General features: G+C 44.8%; 1 protein-coding gene and 1 long non-coding RNA gene across 3 annotated transcripts; one reads left to right on the forward strand and one right to left on the reverse strand.

Annotated features, from left to right (window-relative positions):
• Window positions 1-346: 346 nt before the first annotated feature.
• On the reverse strand, window positions 347-1,709 carry LOC308574001. Its single transcript, XR_014002291.1, has 2 exons — window positions 1,590-1,709; window positions 347-805 (listed from the first exon to the last, which is right to left on the reverse strand). It is a non-coding gene; the product is annotated as an uncharacterized lncRNA (long non-coding RNA).
• Window positions 1,710-1,825: 116 nt separating this feature from the next.
• On the forward strand, window positions 1,826-26,530 carry POLR3D (RNA polymerase III subunit D). 2 transcript variants are annotated; one of them, XM_081171458.1, is made up of 9 exons: window positions 1,826-1,955; window positions 4,162-4,339; window positions 13,933-13,976; window positions 14,733-14,884; window positions 16,347-16,471; window positions 17,327-17,492; window positions 20,327-20,589; window positions 21,073-21,225; window positions 24,597-26,530. In XM_081171458.1, the coding sequence occupies exons 2-9, from the start codon at window positions 4,172-4,174 to the stop codon at window positions 24,717-24,719; spliced, it is 1,194 nt and encodes a 397-aa protein (XP_081027584.1). In that variant the 5' UTR covers window positions 1,826-1,955; window positions 4,162-4,171; the 3' UTR covers window positions 24,720-26,530. The 2 variants fall into 2 exon arrangements, with proteins under 2 accessions (XP_081027584.1, XP_081027585.1); XM_081171459.1 differs by lacking the exon at window positions 1,826-1,955 and adding an exon at window positions 2,954-3,042.
• Window positions 26,531-27,080: the final 550 nt, after the last annotated feature.

Here is a 27,080-nt window from a genome sequence, read left to right on the forward strand (position 1 = left end):
CAAGACCTGCATGGCTTCCCTTGGCTCACATGACAGAGGGATATAGCTTGGCACCATCTTGCTTACTCTAGACTCTTGGACATGCCTTGGTGTGAGAGAGGGTGAGTGGCAACACCCAGTTATTGGCCACGTCCACCACTTAGCGCACAGCCCCTGAAGGAGCAATGATGGAAAAGTTTAGTCACCCCTGCTCTAGAGCAGTTTCATTAAGATCAACAGGGCTTTTCCGGAATAGATGAGCTGTGGGTTGCAATTGTAAATGGAGCTAAGCATTTAACCGAGCAGTCAAGTCACCTCAAGAGCTCACACTTTTGCATGTCAGGTAGAAAACCACAGGCAGCTAGAATGATGTTACCAAGAGGTAGTTTATTTGTCCTGGCCCTTGAACTTCCTTCAACCACCAGTTGTTAGACTCAGGGCACCATCTACAATTGGCAGCTTCCTTTTGATCATCCATGAATAGCACCTTGGAACACCCATGTGCAGATGACTGAGTGAGCATGCAGCTATGCAGTGGTGCACATATTTTCATGGATGCGCTCAGTGATGTCATTTAGTTCCTCCTCAAGTTAATCATCTTCAAGCTACTTACTCCTAAGTTAGCATGAATAATACAGATGCAAAAAGAGCTTTCACGTATATTATCTTATTATGGTATTTGTTGCTGTGCTGCCTGGTTCTATGAATGTTCACTTAGGAGTACTTTTCAGTGGGGCCAGTGGGTCTCATCCCCTGTAAGGGTACAGAGAATGGCCATTTCTCTGCCTTCAGAATGTTCATCTGTGTTGCTTCATGTCCTGGGCATCTAGGATAAAACAGTAGAAAATTATAAATAAATGGATAAATCTCATTGCATTGATGTAGCATCATGGCTCTTAATTATTTCATTTTTCCTTCAGTTGACTAGTGAGACTAGCCTGCTTACTAAAGCCTCTTGTAAATGTGGAGATAGTTTTAAAAAATAACTTCACTTTGTGTGTTAACAAAGAAGCCTGAGCAGAATAATTTATTGGAAGAGTTCCTGCCCCTCAAAGTCCTGCATTTATCACCAGTTTTAAATTTTCCTATTTTTTCTCTCAAACGGAAGCATCACATCAGTCTAAAAGATGAATTACGGTTTGAACTTAATACTAAGCGCAATAAGTTTATATTTGAAAACCAACTTGTGAGAGCTTAAGTCAACTCCCCAGGAGAGAGCGGGGGGGGGGGGAATCAGAAACATTCTTTCATTCAGAAACAGCCTCTGGCTTCTCTCTCGGTTGGCGGGCGCTGGTGACCTCTGAAAATGATGTATAAAATAGCACATGAGGTCGAGAGAAGAGGCCGAGAGGGACGTTAGGGGCTTCCTAGCGCCGACTATGGGAGAGGATTTGCGCTAAGAAACACTAACGCCGAATCCCCTCCGGGCCTTTGCTTCCCGTTGCGGGACCTGCGAGCGAGACTCCTTCTGCCCGTGTCTCTCCAACACCCCCGTAACGTTGCATTCCTCATCAGTGCTGATTATGTGGCTTGCCAACAAGTCCCAACTCTCCTCAGCTTAATTTTCCTCACACTGTCGCTAGAGATATGCTGTACAGTATATCACTAACCTTAAATTAAACTAAATTGAAACGCCCGTTACAAAAATGGCGGAGTCGTGGCCTTCCCTTCGTAGGAGCAGCAACGTTACAAAGTCAGAAAGCCCTGCCCACAACAAAGATGGAGGCTCCGTCGCCTCCCCTTCCTCGGAGAAGCAACTACAGCACTACAGTGCCGTATACGAAACTGCCAACCCCTGCCCGGGACAAAAATGGCGGGTTCGCGCTCCCCTCACTAATCCCTCCAGGGACGTAGCGACGCGAGCGCCCTTCTCAAAGATGGACGCCGCTTGCGCGCCGCTGCCCGTTTGCCGAGGCGGCGCCTGAGGAGCCGCGAAGGGCGCCGCGCGGGAGGTCGAGGGGAGGCGGCCGCTTCGGGTGCGTCGGGGGCCGAGAGGCGGGTTTCTCGGGGGTGGAGGAGGCGAGGCGGGCGCCTCGATGGGGGGCAGGAGCCGGTGTGGCGGGCTAGGGGGTCGGGGCGGAGGAAGAGGAGCTTTTCCTGCTGCCTCCGCTGTTCTCCGCCGCCGCCTCGTGTTTCCAGGCGGCCAAGTGCCCCGGGGGGCCAAGCTGCTCCGCGGGTTTCGGGCTGAGCAGCGGCCTGCGCCCCCCTTAACTTCATGCCACGCCAGGCTGGATCTCCACGAGGATTAAGGGTCGTCGCAGGAACAGGCTGGGAAGAGATTCAGGAAGGACCAAGTGCTCCAGGCATGGTTGAACTGCGGAACTCACTGCCACAAGATCCAGTGGTGGCCACCGGCTTAGATTGCAACTGTTCCTGCAACTATTTAAAAAATAGACAAACTCTGTGCTCCTCACTGTGGTGCACCCAAGGTCAATTTATGAATTAAGGGCAACCATTCACGTGGAGTGGGGTGGCAGCCATATGCTTTGAATGCAAAAGGTCCTCTGTTCAATCCCTGGCATGTCCAGGGAGAGTTGGCCTGGCAAAGAGGCCTGCTTCCAGTCAGGGGAGGCCAGGCTTCCTCAACCTCGGCCTCCAGATTTTTTTTGGCCTACAACTCCCATGATCCCTAGCTAGCAGGACCAGTGGTCAGGGATGATGGGAACTGTAGTCTCAAAACATCTGGAGGGCCAAGGTTGAGGAAGGCTGGTGTAGGCAATGCTGGACAGACTGTGTAAGGCAACTTCCTGAGGCAGAATGTAAAGGAGTCGGGGTGAAATCTGGGGATTCTGCTGAGATGGGGGCAACTTTGCTGTCTAGCCCTGATAATCTCAATGATGGATGAGAGACGAATGGGAGCACTGGAAGCTGCCTTCTGCTGAATCAGACTGGAGGTCCATCTAGCTCAGATTTTCAGACCCAGGACTCACCTTTTAACTTAGCTGCATTTGGGGATCCCTTTCTGAATGGCACTGCTGCAACCTGGAAGTGGGTCCTGACCCACCAGTTGAAGACCAATGCACCCGAGCATGGCAGAACTTTGTTTTTCTGACTCCACCAAGGGTCGGTGTTTCTGTGTCTCGCATAGTTTTATGTATGTGGTGCTGCTGTTGTTACATCAGAATGTTTTACTCATGTCACTGCCTGAAGGGCGTCTGTGAGATCCCCACTGTGCATCTGCTGCCATGCTCTGGATATGGTCTTTGTATCAACTGGTAGCCCTAATTTAAGAAGCTTTGGTGGCTATATGTTAGAAATGAAAGGCATCAGCTGCACACAACTGGTTTTCCATAGGCTGAAGCAGCCCAAAATCAATGCAGACTAATTTTTTCAGGGGTCACCCACATACTGAAATCAATATTAGCCCTTGATGGACATGAGAAGTAACTTAAGTTCCAGGAGTATGTATTGTAGTAATGTTTACTGAGGCCTTGACTCATAGATACCAACAGACAGGTCACGAAAGGCTCTAAATCAGGGGTCAGCAAACTTTTTCAGCAGGGGGCCGGTCCACTGTCCCTCAGACCTTGTGGGGGGCCGGACTATATTGGGTGTGTGTGTGAACGAATTCCTGTGCCCCACAAATAACCCAAATAAAAGCACACATTCTACTCATGTAAAAACACACTGATTCCCAGACCGTCAACAGGCCTGATTTAGAAGGTGATTGGGCTGGATCTGGCCCCCGGGCCTTAGGTTGCCTACCCTTGCTCTAAATATATAGGATGTGTAGCAGTTCAGGGGTGTTGGTGTTGTTTTGAAGCTATTCTACCTGTACGTCATCACCCCTCACCCCACCTGGAGTCAGGGGATGCTTGGCATTCCCAAATAACATCAGTGCAGAACTTGCACTGATCATCCAGTCATAATTATGGCAGATGGAGGGAAATTGTGAAGATCTTTAATGAGGAAAAAGAGCACTCTGTTTCCGTTGCTACTTGCTCATCCATTCTTGCTCATCCACTCTTACCCATTGCACCAGCTCTGTAGTTTGCCAAAGGCTTCTTCTTGAGGGCTTTGGTTGCATTTAACATTCTGTTGCTTCTCCCTTGTTCTCTCAGGTTGCAATTCAGGTTGCCCTTAGAAATGAAACTTTTGTTCAACAGTATGGCATGGTTTGGAAAGTGTCATGGTTTGGAAATAAGAGTTAAGAAGAGCTTTTGCTGACCTTTCCTCTGGCAGGTCATTCAAGATGTCAGAAGGAACCTCAGGTAACGATACTGGGAATCCTGCTGGCAGCATCCGGCCTACGCTTAGTGCTGCACGAGGGTTGATAGGGAGAAGAACCACTGCCCCAATTACCCCAGGCCGGTTGCCCTCCATTCGCTCCAGAGACCTGACTCTTGGTGGAGTTAAAAAGGTAAGTGTTTAATGTTTAAGGAAAAACCCTGTAAGGTACTCCCTTTTCTACACACACACACACACACACACACACATTTCTAGGATGCAGGTATAAGAGAGAGACTGAAAAATGTTCTTTTCTGATCTGGAATGGAAATTCCCATGTTGTTAAGGGATTAGGGCAGAGGGCTAGCAGTTGGAACCCTTGATTCTAATTCATGGCTCAGTGTTCCCTTCTGGCCTTCAGCAAGTTATTGATTCTTACTATGTTTTGTTTCCTTATCTAGGAAGTGGGAGTAATGTGTATCTACCAATTTCAACAGTAGGTTTAATCAGTCCGTAATTTAATGTTGAAATTCCTACCTAATGGAATTTTTAACCTTTCTGGTTGCAGGAAACTCAGAATAAACAATAAACAATGTGTGGTTTACCCAATAATGTGGTTTACCTCCTCTGAGCCATCAGATTCCAAAGAATGCCAGACTGCCTTTTGGGCTTCCTATGCAGTCCAATACATGCCTACTGAGAAGTAAGACCAATTAAGTTCAGTAAGGTCCAGATAAGTGTGTATAGGCTTGCAGCTGTAGTGGATGATTAGCACAGTCTGACACAATACAACTTGTGTTCTTAAATATACTGAAGTAGTTTGATAAGAAGAGGTTATACATACTACATCATGATCCTTGCTGTACTGTTGTTTTAAAGAAAAATATTTTTTGTTTCTACAAAATATTATACAGGTGGTTTTTATGTATAGGAGGTTAAATCATATTAACAGGTCATCATCACTGTTGGAAAATGTGACTCAGATTTAAAGCAGTGGTTTTCAAACCATGTTTCAGGAACCCTGCAGTTCCTTGGGAACTTATCAGGGAAAAATAGTTTATTGAAAAAACATTTTACCCACCATGATCAGTTTGCCATAAGTTGCAAGGGAATATTGAGCGTATTCTAAAGTGCACATTTACTTTGCAAAGCGTGGTGTGAGGTCTGGTTTGCCAGGCAGGGCCTATTATCAACCAATTGTGCATGTTAGAACATGCCTCAGACTCTTCTACAGCATGCATGGCTTCTGTGGCAGATGACTTAATGTGGAATTTTCTCTGAAGGTGAAAAGTTTGAAAACCTCAGGGTTGAAACCAGAAGTGCGCTTCCAGCAAACTCTAAAACTTGTGGGTTATCTGAAAGATCTAGCTCAGTTCAATCTGGAATTGATAGTGAATGTATTGACAAAAAAAAAAAAAAGGAAAAGAGATTTACATATTGCCAACTAAAACATAACCATTAAGGCAAGTTGGAAGGTCATTACAGTGGTGCCTCGCAAGACGAAATTAATTCGTTCCGCAAGTTTTTTCTTCTTGCGAGTTTTTTGTCTTGCGAAGCACGGTTTCCCATAGGAATGCATTGAAAATCAATCAATGCGTTCCTATGGAGACCGTCCGGGGACAGAGGGGAAGCGCCGCGGGCCTTCCCCTCTGTCCCCGGACCTGTTTTAAAGCAAGGGAAGGGGCAGCGGGGAGAATCGCTTCTCCCTCTTGCCGCCCCTTGGTTCAAAAGGGGTCCGGGGACAGAGGGGAAGGCGCGCGCGCGCCTTCCCCTCTGTCCCCGGAGATTGCAGGGCTGGCAACGGGGAGAAGCGATCTTCTCCCCGCCGCACCTTGCTTCAAAAGAGGTCCGGGGTGCGGGGGCAAGCTTCGTATTGCAAAGCAAGCCCATAGGGAAATTCGTCTTGCGAAGCAACTTGAAAACGAAAAAACCTTTCGTCTTGCGAGTTTTTCGTCTCGCGAGGCGTTCGTCTTGCGGGGCACCACTGTATGATGGTTAAAATGACCTATTTGGCAAGAGTTTTATGAGGGAATTGTATGTACTGTACTAATAGCTTCCATATGAAAGGAATTTGGTTTGATTACTGGAACTGATTTATTGCATACCAAGATGTTTTGTTAAGATTAATAACTTTGTCGTTTCTCTCTCTTGATTTGAATGTAATGAAAAGGAGGAGTGTCAGGTCATGGCTGGTGCAGTAATTCCTGTATTCACTTACAGCACTCATTGCACTCCAGAAAATTTTCTGGAAATGTGCATAGGATAATTTGCATCAGGAAAAAAAAAGTTTGCATTTTCAGATGCCCAAGAGAGTGATCTAATTTAGCATGCTTGTTTTACTTTTATTTAGTAAACAAATCTAAAAAACTTTGAAACTGTCAAGCATGCCTAATAATTGTACTGCAATTGGCAATACAATTTATTGTTACTAATGAACTTATGAAATGGAAAAACGTCCACAGAAAAATAAAGCACTGGAAAATTTTCCACTCATTGGTCCTGGAGTGTGAAAGACAAGTTGCTTTTTAAACCTCCTAGGAAGTTGTATAGCAGCCTTCCCAAATCTGTGGTTTGGACTACAAATTCCATCAGTCCAGCTATGTATTTTCTGAGCTTGAAATGCTGTCCAACTAGTTCCATATTGCTTCTCAGCACACCTTACTATTCCTGTTGGTACTGTTTTTCTGGGAGGTTAGTTAGATATTTTGGTCCTTCTGTGTAGGGTGGTGTTCAAATGCCAAACCTACATGGAACACCTGTTGGGCTGTGATAAACCAAGGAAAGGGTGCCAAGCAAGGTGGGAAGAAGATTATCTAGGAGCCAAATATTTGGAGTGCCTTTGCAGAACATAAGACTTAATTAGCACACCTGCCCAGGAAGCTGGCAGATACTTGAGTGTCTTATTATAGTTCATGCTGTACTCAAGCCTTTCTTCTGAGAGCCACAACACCAATGCTGGTCCCCATGATATGCAGGACAGCATGCTTGCTTTATTACTGTTGCAGACACTCACTGCTGTTCCCATCTTGCAGATGAAGAGAACTGAGCACATAAGAGGGTGACTGGTCAATGGCTATATAGTGATTAATTCTCCCATTTGGCCCTTGGACTACAGTACACTGTATGTCAGTACCTCCTGAGGTATAACACCATGATCAGTATTCGCCTCTAACTAAGGTGTAAATCCTTGGTCAGGAAAAATCCCAGACCCTGCAGCAGAGTATTCCTGATAAGTATTCTCTTTTTTATATGCCTGGTGTCTTTGTCTATGGAGTTTTCTTGGCAGGGATACTGGAGTGGTTTTCCAGTTCCTGCTCCAGGTGGATCACGTTTAGTCAAAACTCTCCACTATGACCTGTCCATCTTGGGTGGCCCTGCACAGCATAGCTCATAGTTATTCAAGCCCCTTCGCCACGACAAGGCAGTGAGACATCACCTTGCCGACAAAGGTCTGTATAGTTAAAGCTGTGGTTTTCCCAGTAGTGATGTATGGAAGTGAGAGCTGGACCATAAAGAAGGCTGATCGCCAAAGAATTGATGCTTTTGAATTATGGTGCTGGAGGAGACTCTTGAGAGTTCCATGGACTGCAAGAAGTCCAAACTATCCATTCTTAAGGAAATCAGCCCTGAGTGCTCACTGGAAGGACAGATCCTGAAGCTGAGGCTCCAATGCTTTGGCCACCTCATGAGAAGAGAAGACTCCCTGGAAAAGACCCTGATGTTGGGAAAGATGGAGGGCAAAAGGAGAAGGGGACGACAGAGGACGAGATGGTTGGACAGTGTTCTCGAAGCTACCACCATGAGTCTGACCAAACTGCGAGAGGCAGTGGAAGACAGAAGTGCCTGGTGTGCTCTGGTCCAGGGGGTCAAGAAGAGTCGGACATGACTAAACAACAACAACAATTCTCTTTATTATTATTATTTGTTTTCCAAATTATTACAAATCCATCCAAATTACTTTAATTTTATATAATTTATTAAAATCAGGTTTCCCACTCCTGTTGCAGACATATGTCCATCTCTTCCTCCTGTTTCCACATCTTCTCATCTTTATTTCCATTTCATCTATTACTTGTTGTTGTCCATTCTTGCAGCAAGCCATATTTTCCTCCTCACAGGCAGCACCTCTGTCATCTCTTATAAATATAAAATCTATTTAACGTGTGCAGTCCTGCATAATCTTCATTTTGTCTCAGACCTAGTGTGCTGGGAGAGTTGAATATTGTCTGTCCATTCTTTGCTGCACAATCAATCTAAGGTCCCAGGGTGCAATGTTTACAAGACCACGTTCCCACTTCCGCTGTTGACCACTTAGACACAGGCTGTGGCTATAAATAACTTGCAGAGAACAAAGCAACTCTTACAATTAAAATTCCACTCTGGAGTTCTTCCTCAGCGGACAGTTACAGACAAAACCTTTTTTCCAAGTACAGGCGTTTATCAGATCTATGCAGCAGCTGCTCAGTCTTCTTACTCAGCATTTTTGCAGGGGAGGACAAGAGAGAAAAGAGACCATTTGAAAGCCATATAAAAGCATAAAGCGCCTTGTCCTCCCTTTCTAGCTGTTGTGAGGAATTTCAAACTTTAGAAAAAACATTCAAATACCTTCAAAGAACCAGACCCCTTTCGGGAGCTGATTGATTGCAACCTGTTATCATATGTTGTTTCAGGAGCGCCTCTTGATTAAACGCCAATATTCCAGATTAATGAGGAACCAGTCACAAACAATGCCAGGAGTGGAGGCTTGTCCATGGCAGGGACACACTCCCAGGTCGCACCCGTTCTGCCTTTCAAATTGGCAGGCACGGGCTTAAGTGGCACAGCGGGATGCAGTGAACTCCCCAGAACCCACTGGGGGGCATTGCCAGGAATTTCACCTCATAAATCCTGGCTTTCCCCTGCCTGAACCTCCCCACAGCCCCGGAGGGCAGAGGAGAGCTAGTACCATGAATTGTGACATCAGCAAGAACCCCTCTGATGCGTATTCTCATGCTTTTATCTTTCTCCTTCCCTTTACTCCCCCCCCCGCCCTACTTTGGAGACAGATACGCTGCCCAACATGTAGCCACCTGTGGCTGCACAGCTATACCATACTCCAGGGCAGTGGCAGAAGAAGGCAGGTGCGGGAGGTGCGGTGCGCCCTGGGTGTCAGCCATGAGGGTGGGTGACATCGCTGTGTCACCCCCAACCCCACCCCACACTTGCTGCGTGGGCTGTACCCCGCTAGGGACAATGCTGTCATGGGCAGCTAGCGGCGCGCCACCCGGGCGCTCGCTGCGCAGGTGGCTAGCCCCACCCTCGCGCCACTCCAGGTGCTGGGGCAGCTAGGTCCGCCCCTGCTCCAAGGATGGGGAACCTGTGACCCTCCAAACGTTTTTGGCCTTCTGTCAGTCCCAGCCAGCATGGCTAGTGGTCAGGGATGACGGGCATTGGGAGTCCATCAGCACAAGGTCCCCATCCCTGTCATAGTCCTAGCTCTCTGCCTTCCATCAGTGTGGCATATTTGCTTTTCATGATCATCTGGTACAGTATTTTGTTTCCAAATGCATGGGCACAACAAACTTTATTTTTCCTCTGCTGCATCTGGTATTTGTAAAGGTTCTATTTATCACAACCAATACCCATTATTTAGCCTTATGCTCCATGAATCATAGAATCATAGAATCATAGAGTTGGAAGAGACCACAAGGGCCATCGAGTCCAACCCCCTGCCAAGCAGGAAACACCATCAGAGCACTCCTGACATATGGTTGTCAAGCCTCTGCTTAAAGACCTCCAAAGTAGGAGACTCCACCACACTCCTTGGCAGCAAATTCCACTGTCAAACAGCTCTTACTGTCAGGAAGTTCTTCCTAATGTTTAGGTGGAATCTTCTTTCTTGTAGTTTGGATCCATTGCTCCGTGTCCGCTTCTCTGGAGCAGCAGAAAACAACCTTTCTCCCTCCTCTATGTGACATCCTTTTATATATTTGAACATGGCTATCATATCACCCCTTAACCTCCTCTTCTCCAGGCTAAACATGCCCAGCTCCCTTAGCCGTTCCTCATAAGGCATCGTTTCCAGGCCTTTGACCATTTTGGTTGCCCTCCTCTGGACACGTTCCAGTTTGTCAGTGTCCTTCTTGAACTGTGGTGCCCAGAACTGGACACAGTACTCCAGGTGAGGTCTGACTAGAGCAGAATATAGTGGCACTATTACTTCCCTTGATCTAGATGCTATACTCCTATTGATGCAGCCCAGAATTGCATTGGCTTTTTTAGCTGCCGCGTCACACTGTTGGCTCATGTCAAGTTTATGGTCAACCAAGACTCCTAGATCCTTTTCACATGTACTGCTCTCAAGCCAGGTGTCACCCATCTTGTATTTGTGCCTCTCATTTTTTTTGCCCAAGTGCAATACTTTACATTTCTCCCTGTTAAAATTCATCTTGTTTGTTTTTGCCCAGTTCTCTAATCTGTCAAGGTCGTTTTGAAGTGTGATCCTGTCCTCTGGGGTGTTAGCCACCCCTCCCAGTTTGGTGTCATCTGCAAATTTGATCAGGATGCCCTTGAGTCCATCATCCAAGTCGTTGATAAAGATGTTGAATAAGACTGGGCCCAAGACAGAACCCTGTGGCACCACACTAGTCACTCTTCTCCAGGATGAAGAGGGACCATTGACCGAACCTTTGGGTTCGGTCAGTCAGCCAGTTACAAATCCACTGAGTGGTAGCATAGTCAAGACCGCATTTTACCAGCTTCTTTGCAAGAATATCATGGGGCACCTTGTCAAATGCCTTGCTGAAATCAAGGTAGGCTACATCCACTGCGTTCCCTTCATCTACCAGGCTTGTAATTCTGTCAAAAAACGAGATCAGGTTAGTCTGACATGACTTATTTTTCAGAAATCGATGCTGACTATTGGTGATCACAGCATTCCTTTCTAGGTGCTCACAGACTGTTTGCTTAATGATCTGCTCCAGAATCTTCCCTGGTATTGATGTCAGACTGACTGGGCGGTAATTATTTGGGTCCTCTCTTTTCCCCTTTTTGAAAATAGGGACAACATTTGCTCTCCTCCAGTCTGCCGGGACTTCGCCTGTTCTCCAGGAATTCTCAAAGATGACTGCCAGTGGTTCTGAGATCACATCTGCCAGTTCTTTTAATACTCTTGGATGCAGTTCATCTGGCCCTGGAGACTTGAATACATCTAAACTAGCCAAGTATTATTGTACTATCTCCTTAGTTATTCTGGGCTGTGTTTCCTCTGCTGAATCATTTGCTCCAAATTCTTCAGGTCGGGCATTGTTTTCTTTATCGGAGAAGACTGAGGCAAAGAAGGCATTGAGGAGTTCAGCCCTTTCTGTGTCCCCTGTTTGCATTTCACCATCTTCTCCTCTGAGTGACCCCACTGTTTCTTTCTTCTTCCTTTTGCTACGAACATACCCATAAAAGCCTTTTTTGTTGCTTTTAACCTCTCTAGCAAGCCTGAGTTCATTCTGTGCTTTAGCTTTTCTGACTTTGTGTCTACATATGCTGGCTATTTGTTTGAATTCCTCTTTGGTGGTTTCCCCCCTTTTCCATTTTTTGTACACATCCTTTTTTAATCTTAACTCAGTTAAAAGTTCTTTAGATAGCCACCCTGGCTTCTTTAAGCACCTTCCATGTTTCCGTCTCATTGGTATTGCCTGACGTTGTGCTTTTACTATCTCCCTCTTAACAAACTCCCAGCCATCATGAACTCCCTTTCCTTTTAGTATTACTGTCCATGGGATCTCACCCAGCACTTCCCTAAGTTTTATGAAGTCGGCTTTCTTAAAGTCAAGAAATTGAGTCCTAGTATGCTTCGCTGCTCCTTTCCGCTGTATAGTAAACTTCAGAAGAGCATGATCACTCGCGCCTAATGATCCTTCCACATCTACCCCACTAACCAGGTCATCAACATTGGTTAGGACCAGATCTAAAATGGCTGTTCCTCTTGTTGCTTCTCCCACTTTCTGGACAATGAAGTTGTCTGCAGGGCCAGTGAGGAATCTGTTTTACCTTATGCTCTTGGCTGAGTTTGACATCCAACAAATATCCGGGTAATTGAAGTCCCCCATTACTACTATCTCCCTTCCTTTTGCATGCTTGGCCATCTGTTCCAGGAAGGCATCATCTATGTCCTCCGTTTGGCTTGGGGATCTATAGTAAACTCCCACAATGAGGTCTCTGTTATTCTTCTCTCCTGCAATTTTGACCCAAATGCTCTCACTTTGGCTATGAGGTTCTAAATCTTGGATCTCTTCACAGGTATACACATCGTTTGGTGGAAGCATAATGGTCCTGCTGTTTAGATGGAGCTAAATTATCCTGCTATATATATGAAACTAGGTATCTTTTGTAAGCCACCTTGGGAGGATTTTCCCCTCAAAGGTGGCATACAACAATGGTACTTTAAATATGTAATAAATGAATTTGCTTCTGCAAAGAGAAAACAATCCGAGACTTCCAGGATTGCAACTACTGTACAGGCAAATACTGTAACATGTGGGGGTTATGTTCTGGGGGCCCCATGTGCATAAGTGAAATCACATAAAGTGGGTAGCAGCCTCCCAACGCCGGTTTTTTCCTGCTCTCCAGCAATCTCTCCACACAACTCTCTCTCCAACCAGAGCTGAAGCTCTGAGGCTGGCTGGAGGATGTGTGGAAAAGCAGTGGCGGCAGCTGTTGCGCTGCCCCGCATGTCAGCTTTGGCTGAGCAGCCCAAACAAAGCCCCACTGAGCCTCCGGTCTCTTTGGGACTTTCTTGGCCCTCACTAACGTCCTCTTTGGGCTCCAGAGAGGGACTCCTTGCGAGTCACAAGGACTCTCCAGCCCTCCCCTGCCATGATTCTATTTATTTAATTTATTTTCCAGCACCACGCATATATGCCGTCACACACAAGTAGAACGCACATAAGTTGAGGGGATGCCCATACAAAACGCCTCCGTTTTGGAACGTTTCAGCTCCCAAATGCCCCAAACCTGGAAGTAAGTGTTCCAGTTTTTGAACGTTTTTCGGAAGCCAAATGGCCAACGCAGCTTCCACTTGAGTGCAGGAAGCTCCTGCAGCCAATCGGAGGCCGCGCCTTGGTTGTCGAACAATTTGGAAGCCGAAGGGGCTTCCGGAATGGATTACATTCAACCACCGAGTTTTGCCTGTGTTGTAGCTATTCTTTGCTTGAATAGAATTGTGGAATATGTACAACCACAATTGTAGTGAGCTGCACTTTGCAGAACTGCTTGGAAATGGTGAAGTGTCTTGCTTCTTAAAAGTGCTATAGAAAATGAGTAATCCTAAAGGTATGGTTACTCTGTGCTGAGGAAATGGAGTGACACAAAGTTACAATAATGGGCAATTTTCCATACTTGCTTCTGAACTTAATACTAAGGTGTTTGCAGATTTTGGAAATTCCTTTTGGACAGAGAAAAGGAACGTCTCAGTAATAGGCACTCAAGGTAGGAGGAAATGGAAAACATTGTCAGAAACCAGAGAGGGCCCAGTAGCCATGCAGACCAGAAAACTGTCACCCTCTCTGCATCTTGGAGCTTTTGAAAAGGCACATTATTTCCCTTTTTTTGAGATATAAATTTTGCAGCTTTGAAGTCTAGAAACTTGTCTCCCCTTCACACAAACACAATTTTGAGACTCCTAAGTATATTTTGAGACCAGATTTTGCAACACTGTTTTCTGTGAGAAATTTCACACACTGTGTTTTGCAAACTGAAGTACCATATACACCTGAGCTGATGACTTGCTTACCTTTTTACTTTTACTTTTTACAGAAAACCTTTGCTCCCAACATAATTAGCAGGAAAATCAAAGAAGAGTAAGTAGCTTTCTCATGCTATGTTGTCTGTGAAGTGTGACTATAGAGGTTGTAAATCCAGATCTGGGGGAAATAAGGATTGTACCCAAAGTAGGGTTAAGTGACTTGCTCCCTCAGCACAAGGGTTTATGCTTGTGCAATAGAACTCCCCCCCCCCACCTCAGATGCACCCTCAATCTGTTCTGGGGGTTCCTCCAAACCTCTGGAGCAGATGTGGGGAGAGCACTTGCAGAAGGTTGAGTGGAGTAAAAGTTCCATTGCAAAAGTGTAAAGCCTTGTGCTAACAGAACAAGTGCATTGGATGCCACCCTAACATAATAATTTAGTGCAAATGTGTAGTTTTCCTAGCTCCTATCTGCAGTGTATCCTATGAGCCATATTTACAGGTGGGGATCTGTTAAAGAGCTTGGCACATGTGAAAATGGTCTTAGAGTAGCTGTCTCTCTGACATATTTCCACATGCAGGAATTTGTTACATTGAATTTATTTATTTGTATTTAACAATTTGTATACTGTTTAATCGCAAAAACCTTGTAAGTGATTCAACCATGGGTTTCCCCCCATCTTCAGTATGAAAAGCTATATTGTGCGCTGTTTCTGCACATTTGACTTGGCTCCTATTCACACATTGAGGCATCAGACGCTCCTGTAGCTACTGGTGAGAAATGGCAGGAGTCTTCTGGATATATTGAAGCACATAACAAGGGCAGACTACTTTTACTTTCTTGTGATTCTGTTTGGTCTGCTTTTTCTTAGGCCAAAAGAGGAAATTAACATCAAGAAAGAGAAGAAGGAGCGTGATCGAGACCGGCAGAGAGATGGTCATGGACGAGGCAGAGGGAGGCCAGAGGTCATCCAGTCTCATTCCATCTTTGAGCAAGGTCCAGCAGAAATGATGAAGAAAAAAGGTATGTGGAAGATTAATGTGAACACGCCTCTGTGGCCCAGCATCTAGCATTTGGGCTTGAACCTGAGACACTTATTTCCAAGTCCTTCCTCATCTCCGGACTCCCAGGGATAGCTTTGGCCAAGTCACTGCCTCTCGGTATGAATTATCCCAGTCAGTAAAACAGGAATATTTCTTATCTACCTCACAAAGATGTTATGAGTAAACTGTCACAAAGTACTCTGTGAACATTAAATAGTGTTTCCATAGAAATTAAGAACAGTGCTCAAAAATACCAGCAAGAGTTGATACCTTTGGTTTCTGCTTTCTGTTGTTTCATATCCTCTTGAGAGTGATATAAAATATTTAAAACTGGCTGCTGTGGAAAATAAAGCAAAAGCTGAAGCCATGTTGGCAGTGAGCAGGCACACATTGCTGTTGACCACACGGCAAAGAGGGTGCTTGATTTAAATGCATGTGAACTGGACATGCAGCAAAACCATTGGCCCACGTCTTTGTCACACATCAGCCATGGTGGATGTTATCTTGGTGAACTTGAAAGGTTATATAAGCTGCCCTTTTGGGCAGAAATTATTTCCATCTAGCTGCCACAGAGAAGGGAAATGGGCCTATTCTGCCTACTCTACTGAGAGACCAGATCCATCAGGCCTTCCCTCCCACAACTGTCACCTGAGAGCAACCATTTGGTCCGAGGGAAACACAGGAAGCAGGACCACTCTATCATCCCTGCTGAGAGGCCAACTCTGTTGGTCTTTCTCTTTTCCTGGTGGGCTTCTTTTCATCATAAGTATTGCTGGTTAACTTTAAGAATTGGTTCCTCAATTTGTCCCGTTTCCCCCCCCAAAAAATCTCATTTTCCTTTGTGTGGTTTTTTTAGTTTGTAAGCCTGCAGGCAGGGGCCTTATTGTTTTTAGTTTTAGCCTTTTCATCTGAAGTGGAGTGGGAGGTCAAAATGCTTTAAAAAAATAATGAAGTTCAAAACCTTCACACCTAAAGCTCATCTTTAATCCTAACCTGCTCCATGAGACCCAGCTCTATATTTTTTTACTGTACTGTATATGTTCCATCTTTCTCCACCACCACCCTGGGTGTCTAGATGCAGGGAACTTGGGGTTCTTGAGTATTTCAATAGCTGTATAGAGGAGTTCATTTTGGAAAGTGGTTGCCAAGGTAAGCAAAACTGCTTGAACTGTGTTTCTTGCTCTGAACATGCCTTTCTATCTTTTTTCGTCCTAGCCCTCTGTTCTTGTCTTTTCTCTCTGCTTGTACAACTGAAGGCATAGCGGCACGCACCAGGCCTCTTGGGCTTCAGTTTTAAGGAATGGCTTGAGCAGTTGACTTCACCACACAGGTTGCTCTCAATTGTGGAAGTTCAAGCTTCAAGGCGCTGTAATAGCCGAGTTACCACTTGCCATTCGAGATGTGTTCTGCTTACAGCCATGCCATTCTCTCTTTCGGCACAGGCACCTGGGATAAGACTGTGGATATGTCTGACTTTGGCCCATCCCACATCATCAACATAAAGAAAGAGAAAAGGGAGACAGATGAGGAAACCAAGCAGATCCTGCGCATGCTGGAGAAGGATGATGTGAGTTAGATGGTGGCTGCATTTTGGGACAGCCGTGTCTATGCTGAATCTTTTAAGGACAAAAAATGGCATGTAGCCCATAATCTATGTCCCAGTTATAGATGCTGTGGTCTTTCCCATTTTGAGGCAGGGAACCTTGGAACCATCTTTGACACACTCTTTCTCCTACCTCTCCTTTTGGGAAAGGACTGCAGCTTCACGGGAGGGCTATAGCTCAGTGGTAGACCTTTCATGCTGAAGGTCCCAGGCTCAGTCCCAGGTTCAGATCCCCACCTGAAACCCTGGCATAATACTGCATGGATAATACTGTGCTACTTGGTACCAGGAGCTCCCTATGTTCCCCGCTAACCTCCTTACCCCATTTCATTTTTTAAAAAATTCCACTCACAGTTGGCTTCCTTTTGTGTGTATCCCTTTTTGAGAGCTTTGTTGGAGCTCTTAGGGAGGGTTGTTTAGGAAGCTTGTGATAATGAGACCCCCGTGCCAGTATTGTTTAGCCCTGTTTTGCTGTGAGATTTGTTTGTTTTATAGTGTGTATGTGCAACAGGTTCACTTTTAAATAAATGTTTTGTTCTCTAAAACTAATTTCTCTACACAATTATGTGTCAGTTGTTGATGAAATATTAAGAAAAATCAGAAGCTCAGCAAGCCTGTTTACTGTACAACAGGGTCTGGGTATGTATGTTTTCATGTGTCCCCATCCATATTAATATAAATATCTCCTCTCTATTTATCTGTCTGTCTGTCTGTAGGTATGGGTGTCTGGCTACACACCCATACACCCCACCACCAAGAACAGCTCCCTCAACATTCAGTATTTAATTCATTTTTTCTCTCCTGTTCCTTTGGTGCCAGTTCCTTGATGACCCAGGCTTGAAAAATGACATCCGGAACAAGCCAGTTCAGCTTCCTCTGGCCCATTCAGGCTGGCTTTTCAAGGAGGAGGATCAAGAGGATGTCAAGCCTTTGAGCTCCAGTGCCAGGGAGGAGGACATGGAAGTCGACACATCTTCAGTGAGAGGTAGATGGTTCAAATGGATCTGCTGTGTCCCTCTGGGGATTATACCACTGGGTGTCACTACTGCAGTCTTGTGGTGTCCTCTCGGACAACAAAGACATAAATCTGAAAAGTCACAAATTTGCTTAATTTAATTATCATCTGTCAAGGGAGAGCTTGTCTTTGAGTTCCAGGTTCTGGGAGGGCAAACTGTGGTGGATGGCTGTTGCTGTTTTGCCCTGCATGTAGAGTTTGTGAAGACGCTTGAACTCAGAACTTGGGAGCACTTGGCAAACCCTCGTGATCAACTCCCGCCCTGAAACCTATGTCTCCACTGTGGAATGACGTGTGGATCCAGAATTGGACTCAGTGTTAAAACTATGTTTATGGAAGACAATCTTACTCGACTCTGAGTGATCACCAAAGAAAGAAAGAAGATAGTCCAGGAGAACCTAGGAAGTGTTTTTTTCAAATTGCAAATTGTGGACAAAATGGACTGTTTCAAGAGGTGGCAGAGAGATATTTCTAAATTTGTCTGGCAGGGCAAGAAGCCTAGAATAAAATTTAAAATACTAACAGATGCAAAGGAAAGAGGTGGATTTGCCCTGCCAGACTTTAAACTTTACTATGAATCAGCAGCTTTTTGCTGGTTGAAAGAATGGTTGCTTCTTGAAAACACTGACATTTTGGATTTAGAAGGTTTTAACAATGTATTTGGATGGCATGCATATCTGTGGTATGATAAGGTCAAAGCACATAAAGCATTTAAAAATCACATTGTCAGGAAAGCATTGTTTAATGTCTGGATAAGATACAAGGACTTATTGGAAAATAAAACTCCAAGGTGGTTGTCACCGATGGAAGCAAAAGCTCTGAAAAAGCTCAATATGGAGGCCAAAGGGCCGAAATATAGGGAAATTTTGGAACAAGGCGGAGATAGATTGAAATTGCAGAGTTTTGAGAAATTAAAAAACAAAGTGCGAGACTGGCTTCATTATTATCAGTTAGTGGAGACATAATTTGGATAAGAAAATTGGTTTCCAGGTGGAAAAATCAAAATTAGAAACAGAACTGTTAGAACCTAAAACTAAGATTTTGTCAAAAGTGTATAACTTGCTGTTGAAATGGAATACTCAGGATGAAACGGTGAAATCTGCTATGATTAAATGGGCACAAGATGTTGGACATAACATTATGTTTGCTGACTGGGAACAGTTGTGGTCCACAGGTATGAAGTTTATGGCATGTAATGCCTTGAGAGAGAATATTATGAAAATGATTTACAGGTGGTACATGACCCCAGTCAAGCTTGCAAAAATCTATCATTTGCCCAATAATAAATGTTGGAAATGTAAAGAAACTGAAGGTACATTCTTTCACCTTTGGTGGACGTGCCCAAGGATTAAGGCTTTCTGGGAAATGATATATAATGAACTGAAAAAGGTATTTAAATATACCTTCTTGAAGAAACCAGAGGCCTTCCTCCTGGGCATAGTCGGCCAATTGGTGCCAAAGAAGGATAGAACTTTTTTTATGTACGCTACAACAGCAGCAAGAATACTCATTGCAAAGTATTGGAAGACACAAGATTTACCCACTCTGGAAGAATGGCAGATGAAGCTGATGGACTATATGGAACTGGCAGAAATGACTGGCAGAATCCGAGACCAGGGAGAAGAGTCGGTGGAAGAAGATTGGAAGAAATTTAAAGACTATCTACAGAAATATTGTAAAATTAATGAATGTTAGAATGATGTTGGATAGAAATTAAGTGGTTTCCAGCTGTAATGCTTTAAGGAAATATGAAAAATGGGTTGTTAATAGGGAAAAATCTAATGTTACTATTTTAAGACCAAAGATTAGGATAAACAAAGAGGGTAAGGATTTGCTGAGCCAACAAATTGAACTGGAATACAAAAAAGGGAGGTATGAGGAGGTCCGGGAAACAAGCTAAGGAAAATAAGTAATAGAAAAATGGAGTGGTTTTTAATCATTTTTATTTTTTTATTTTTTCATTTTGTATTGTAATATCTTAAAAAAATCTTAATAAATATCTTATAAAAAAGGAAGTGTTTTTTTCTCCCAGGTGCCAGGGATTGAAACGGGGGCCTGCATGCAAACTCTCTGCCACTGAACTGTGGCCAATTCCTGTCAGGTGGTCCACTATAGGATACAGAGTGCTGAAGCCAGCAGGACTTTCCTTATTTCTCTAGGCTGTATGCCTTATGTTTACTTCTGTGTAGAGGAGCTTGCCCAGGATGCACTTAATCAAAAGCAAATGTCCTTTCTTCTCACAAAGCATCTGTTCTAGGAAATCTTGCTTGCTCTTGATTTCTGCTCACAGTATATTATGATTGCAGTTTGCTTTTACTTTATCTTATACATGCAGTGTGATGGTTGCTAGTGAAAGTTGTAGACTCTCATTTCAAATCTCAACCTGGTTTGAGGCAGGAAATTGGACCAAGTGACTTCTAATTTGTCTTTATGGTTTTATAAACTACTCATATTATAGAAATATCAGAGCAGTGCATAGAACACCAAAAATAAGTATAAAATATGCATCAGAAATAATCCAGTTAAAATAGCAGTAGAAGACAACACCAGAAGACAACCACTGGACAATAAATAAAAGTCTTAAACATGTGTCTGAAAGAAGAGATTGTTGGAGCATGCCTCATCTCAGAAGTCAATAAATCATCCATTAAAGGGACTGCAATACTGAAAGTCCTGCTATTGGTAGACACCATTTGAATATGAGAAGCCCTCAGTACCACTCAGTCCTCTCCCATGGAACATAGTGACCAGGTAATGGTGTAATCCCTTGCAGCTCTGATTTGAATTGTTATGTCTCATTTCAGTGAAAGAGGAGCCCCATGATGAAGAAGAGAACCCACTGGTCCTCAGACCAGCTCCTGCAAAGGCACCCCCTCCCTTCCCCCAGGATGTGTCTGTTGCGGAGCTGCTGCAGCGACTCAGCCTCTGCAAGGAGGACGAGTTGCTCTTTCTACAGCTACCAGATACACTGCCAGGACAGCCGCCCACCCAGGACACCAAGCCCATCAAAACTGAGGTGCAAAGTGAAGATGGGCAGGTGATGGTGATAAAGCAGGAGAAGAACCAGGTATGGGAAGACTTGATTCCTGTTTAGAATAAGAAGTAGCAGGGGGCTGGATAGGATGTCGTTGCTTATGTTGCCAAAGAAGGGGCCATGGGAAGGGATGTGGAAGTGTAGAAAAGTCACCCCATGTGTGGAGTGTAGGGCACATGACTTCTTCAATTTAAAAGTTTCTAGTCTTTCTGGGTGCTAAGATGTACTTGAAACTGTATGGGCTACACTTCATGGTGCATCAGAAGCCAGAGGCCTTATTGCATAGAATTTCCATTGTTGCCTACTCTATAACCAGCAGAGGTAAAGTATGTAAAATGAGAAATGGGTTAACATTGTTTAATTTGCATAACTTTCACTGGTTTCCTGAGGTTCAGCTTATTCAGTTGAAGGCACTAGCTCTTGGTTCGTGAGAAAACAAGGGTGGTTTCTGAATACTCCAAGATTGGTTTCCCCAGAAAGATGGGTGATGTTTGTAACTTTGTGCTTCCTTTTCAGGAAGCCAAAGAGGCAGAGAACACCTGCACCCTCGGTGACCTCTCTGAAGGGCAGGTGGGGAAGCTGCTGATCCGCAAATCAGGGAAGGTGCAGCTAGTTCTGGGCAGGGTGACTCTTGATGTGACCACAGGGACACCCTGCTCCTTCCTTCAGGTATGGCTTACTCAGGAAACCTCTCTTTTACTCACCCTAACAGTAGATGACCTTTCAAAATGCACATTCCCTGCTAGCAAGTGAAATGGAAATGTTCAAAGGCAGTGTGCCTCTGAATAGCAGTGGCCAGTGGCAAAGAAGAGCTATTGTCATGTTTGTTGGCTTGCCTTTGCTGGTCTGATCCAGTTGGGCTCATATATTCTTATGGCTCAGTATAGGCTTTGATAGACAGGGGAGGGGAACCTCCAGCCTGCAGGACAATCAGCTGATGGATTGAAGGGTAGAGTTAAATCTAGCATTGGTTGTAAACACCTGGTTGCAGCAGGGGATTCCAATGAAAAGCCCTTTCTGAATCAGAAAGAAGGGAGAAGGATGATGTGAATTAGTTTTAACAGCACCCTTAATCTGACTTCATTGTGCCATCAGGTGATTGACAGATGGGCAGCCCCACTCACCTGTCAAATCGGGGTCACAAGGCAAATCCTCATGAGGGCCGAAAAGGTTCTCTATCCCAGCCTCAAGGGGACACAGGCATCTTCATGAGATGGAGTGGTATACAAAATCAACCATACTCAGAAAAGAGCTGTTGAAATTATTGGATATGACTAAATGAATTTCTTTGGGCCTGCTCAGAGTAAAGCTTAGCTGGATTCCTCCCACCCATGGTCAGCCTCTGTGCTGGAACCAGAGTGTGATGTCTCTGGGGGGCTGCACCTAAAACATGTGCAGTGCACTTGTCAAAAAGGTGCCGTCACCAGGAGCCCAGCATGGGGTCCTGCTCCTTGTCCAGTGTCAGTTTGGAGTTTGGGTTTCTTAGCGGTATAATGTCTCTTTCCATATATTTTGTCCTGGGGTTCCCTGGGCAGAACACAAAATATGCACGCAAAATATGCACACTATGAAGGTCACTTTTTTGGATGAAATCTGGGTTTCCTGTCAAGCTACATGCAAGTGAGGGATGAAAAAGTATTTGTACATGTTTTTCTGTGATGTCAACCTCTATTTTAAAAACGGGGAGCCCTTCGTAATTAAGTAAAATAAGTATGGATTTATTTGTTTTTAACTTAGGCATCATAACTCGGGTACAAAATTGGAGAGCGCTCCAGGTTTTGGGGGATTGGCAAAAGAAATTCCCCCACAAAGCATATTGTTGTCCCCGGTAGTGACAGTGGTACTTCCTCTTCTCTGCTGGACAGAGGGCAGGCATCTACTTCTGGTCCTAGGAGGGTGGTAGCTGAAAGCCGCTGCTGCCACCACCTCTCTGGCAGATCGAGGGGGGTGGGAGACTCAGTAGGGAGCAGCAGCAGCAGCACCAAAGCACAGAGGATGAAAGGAAAGAATGTGTCTGCCACTTGTGCTACTTTTGTAGGGGGGAATCAGAGCAGTGGTGGGCCCAGCCGCTGCTGTTGCCTGATGCCAACCCCTGGTTGTGGTCCTGTATAAAACAGTGCATATGAAGTGGCTCGGAGCATCACTCTACTGGTAATTGGAACAGGTTTGAGCATCTCAAACTCATTCTGTACCGGAGCCACCAAAGGCTTCAATAAAGGATCTGGCTGCCTACTTTCCTAGATAGCTGCCATTGGGAATCCTCCATTAGTCTTCTAGAATTAATAAACAACACCTTGACTCTTCTTCCTCATGAATTGATGACCCACAAAGTTGGTAGAGAGCACCCTCTTAATGCTTCAGTCTGGGCACTCAGAATGTCAAGGGATTATTTAAAGCTAAATTTGTTTCCCCATATCATAGCTAGGAAGGGACGCGGGTGGCGCTGTGGCTTAAACCACAGAGCCTAGGACTTGCTGATCAGAAGGTCGGCGGTTCAAATCCCCGCGACGGGGTGAGCTCCCATTGCTTGGTCCCTGCTCTTGCCAACCTAGCAGTTCGAAAGCATGTCAAAATGCAAGTAGATAAATAGGTACTGCTCCGGCGGGAAGGTAAACGGTGTTTCCATGCGCTGCTCTGGTTCGCCAGAAGCGGCTTAGTCATGCTGGCCACATGACCCGGAAGCTGTACGCCGGCTCCCTCGGCCAATAAAGCGAGATGAGTGCCGCAACCCCAGAGTCGGTCACGACTGGGCCTAATGGTCAGGGGTCCATTTACCTTATCATAGCTAGGGAACAGTTAAAAGACTTGGCTAAGGAATTAGAGGAGATTATTAACTTTCAGCATTGCATTTTCTAATACCACAATGCTTCCAGCTATAGGAGTACGATCATGGGTAGGCAAACTAAGGCCCGGGAGCCAAAACCTGCCCAATTACCTTCTAAATCCAGCCCGTGGACAGTCCAGGAATCAGCATGTTTTTACATGAGTAGAATGTGTCCTTTTATTTAAAATGCATCTCTGGGTTATTTGTGGGGCATAGAAATTCATTCACCACCACCCCAAAAAATATAGTCCGGCCCCCCACAAGGTCTGAGGGACCAGCCCCCTGCTGAAAAAGTTTGCTGACCCTTGTTCTAGATTGTACAGTGCTGACCCCTGACTAAGACAACAGGCATATATATATCTATCTCCATTATTGTGCTATGTTACTATTCTGTTAGCAGAAGGATTTCCACATTCACAAGAAAGCTGACAATCACATCTCCGATACTAAAATGTATGTGGTGCCATCTCTGTCACTGAATGAAGAAGGGCGTTGAAGGAGTTGAATACAGGCAATGACCGATTAATGTACATTCAGAGGGCACCAGTGACCTGAAAACGTCACTCACCATGTCACAAAAAGGGAGGAATGGGGCAGGGCGCATTTATAGGCACTCTGCTGGTGTGGGGGGTGGGAGCGAGAACGGAACCCCCATGCGAAATGGTTGTTGACTTTACTGCCCTTAGTTCTGAATAACAGAGATGGCCAAAGACATCTTAGTATCCGAGATGGAAGATGTTAATGGAGCACAATCTACCAGGAAGTTCTGCGCAAGTCTTAATTAAATGAATGAGGGCTGCCGACGTTTCAGTAGGAATTAGCTGCTCCCCCCTGCCTCATCTGCAGAAAAATGTCCTTGGTGAGCTATGGGGCTAAAGAGGATTTGGTGTTTTAACCCGCTTGTGGAGACTATCAGAGGTCACAAAGAGAAAGAAGAGATGTGGAAAAACAATAAGAAAGGACTGGATAGTACTGTGAATATCATATGGTCAGATTTGTGGACATTAAAGCAGCAGCAAGAAGATGATTGAATCCCCTTTCGGAACTTGAAATATGGGTACCCCCAACAAAAATTTAAAATTTGGCTTTGTAATTTGTAATTTATGTAATTTGGTTTGGTTTGATTTGATGTGATTGGTCGGTTAATAAAAATTATTCTTAAAAAAAAAAAAAAGAGGATTTGGTGGTTAACAGCTTTTTCTTTTGCCCTTGGAAGGAGCTGGTGTCTGTGGGCATTGGAGACAGCAGGAGTGGCGAGATGATCATCCTGGGCCATGTGAAGCACAAGCTGGTCTGTGCCCCGGATTTTGAATCCCTGCTGGAACAGAAACATCGGTAGAGAGCCTGGGCAAAGGCCTGTGGACAGGACTGCTCACCCTTCCTCGAGGTTCCTTTAGAAGCAACAGTGACTGGGCTGTCCAGAAGAGCCTTGTTCCGAATCTGGAGAGAGACAACCTCCTAGACAAGACTGGCCACATTGCAGTGGAGCAGAACTGTGTGACCCCTTGCTGCGTTTGGGTCTCTGAAGCCATAAAGTGTTACGTTGGAGATGCTCCAATGCCTCCCCTTCTCCACAGGCCTAATTTACAACAACGTAGAGCAGACAAGACTGTGCCACAGTCCCAGGCGCCAGAGTCCTAGTAGGGGATTTGTCATGTGGGAGAGGCTTTTGACCAGAGATTGGGCTCTTCAGCCATTACCTCCAGATGAAGAGGAAGGGTGCTCCCATTCCAAATGGTTCTATGGGTTCTCAGGATGAAGCCAGTCCTCTCTGAAATTGCTCATATAGTTTCCCCCTTATTTTTGAACAGCTACAAAATGTCTGTGCATTTTTAAAAAAGGTATCTGGTTGCCAGGGCTTGTGATTTGAGGTGCCTATCGTGCTACTTCATGTATGCCAAAAGCAGCAACAGGTTTCTTTAGAGAGGCCAGAAAATGGCATGAAGGGGCACACCGTCCCTCGCCCAGTCTTGTTTTTGGTTTCCCATCGCCTGCAGTGTTGCTGTCCTTGATGAATGTGTGGTGCATGTGATGCTGGTAGTGAGCTGGGTGTATTTTGTCCCACCAGCTGTGCATCTTGCATATATAACATATTCAATTAGCCTTTGATGAGGGAGAGCAGTACAGAAGATGGTGCCGAGATAAAATGAATAATCACCCTAATGATATTTTTTGAGGGGAAAGTTTGCCTGTTAAGAGTTTGATTTGGACCATACTTGTAGTCTGCAGGGATGATGAAGCTGTAAATCATGTGCTGTAAATCATGTGTCTGGGAAATGCAGGACAACGAGGTTTTAGGGCAGGGATGAGGAACCTCTGGTCCTCCAGATCCTGTTGGACTCCCACTCCCATGGCCCAGTGGTCAGGGATGGTGGGATCTGCAGTCTGCCACCACCTGAAGGGCCACAGATCCCCCATTCCTGCTGTAATGTAATAGAGCAGGAATTAAAACCTGTCATCTTCTAAATTTTTATTTTTAAATTCAAGATGTGGAAGTTATAAAAAAAATGGGCAGAAAAAAGCTAAATGTTAATTCAGCTGGACCCCTGCTCAAGCACTGCTCTTAGATAAGGACAGTCTTATAGGATTTCTTAAGCAAAACTCATTGCCGTGGTGCCATGGCACAATTGTGGAGCTCCATCTGGTGGCTGTGTATTTATAAATAAAAATGAGGAAGTGGCTTTTGCATCGTGTGGAAAAAGTGGATAGAGTGTTTTTCTCCATCCTGATACTAGAACCTGGGATCATCCAATGTAGCTGAATAGTGGGAGACTGACGTACTTCATGCCACACACAGGTAAGCAAGCACTTTGGAATCCACAGCTGTTTCTTCAAAGCTTGTATATATTTTGTGAAGTGTTTGTATGTCTCCGCTTTACCTGTTCCTCTGTTCTTTGCAGCTATGAGACCAGGAGAATGCCTTTGAGAAATATTTTATTAATGAATTAAACTGAGCTTGTGGTGTCTGTTTAACTGCTGCCCTCAAAGCCACACTGCTTCATCGGAAGGCAGCCCTGTTTAGGGAAGCTTTTAATGTTTAATAGACTATTGTATTTTAATATTCTGTTGGAAGCCGCCCAGAGTGGCTGGGGAAACCCAGCCAGATGGGCGGGGTATAAATAATAAATTATTATTATTATTAGCGGCTAATTTGATTTCGACTGCTTACTTTGGTCCAAGAGCATTTCATGTTTGCATTGTACTTCAGCCTGGATGGGCATCATCCGTGGCAGATATGCCATGACTTGCTTTCTTTCTAGACATAAATAGAGAGTGCTGAATTGCCTCCTCCACCTCACCATAAGCTTTATCTCCTCTCATCTGATTCCTGATGTCACTGGTGCTCAGCTTTATTTGAAGTGATGACAGTTCTGGATATCCAGCGGGACTTGCAAATGGCAAAGTGAAAAATACCCTGGAAGGAGAAAGAGACTACTAAATTGGCAATATTATGGTAGTGATGAAGTCCTGCTGTCGCAAAATTGTCATGCCCAATTAGGTTCTTTTAATTTGTTTCGGTGTTTTAACCTCCATTCTTGACATTGATGTGTGTATGAGTGCATATTTTCTGTGTTGACTTGTTAGCTGCTAATCAATAATACACTATTATAGAGAAATCCAGTATTGGTTGTCTGAGGTTTATTTGTGCCTTCCCTGGAGCACACTGGGTCTCATCTAGGTTAAAACATCTAAACAAATT

Source organism: Podarcis bocagei, assembly GCF_964188305.1.
Source record: "Podarcis bocagei genome assembly, chromosome: 15".
Classification (NCBI taxonomy): Eukaryota; Metazoa; Chordata; class Lepidosauria; order Squamata; family Lacertidae; genus Podarcis; species Podarcis bocagei.

Bases quoted from the DNA above. Each gene is read 5' to 3' on its own strand.
- POLR3D (XM_081171458.1), top strand. From the start codon at position 4,172: ATGTCAGAAGGAACCTCAGGTAACGATACTGGGAATCCTGCTGGCAGC. The intron at 4,340-13,932 runs GTAAGTGTTTAA...TACTTTTTACAG, and splicing joins CTCTTGGTGGAGTTAAAAAG to AAAACCTTTGCTCCCAACAT. The intron at 20,590-21,072 runs GTATGGGAAGAC...CTTCCTTTTCAG, and splicing joins TAAAGCAGGAGAAGAACCAG to GAAGCCAAAGAGGCAGAGAA.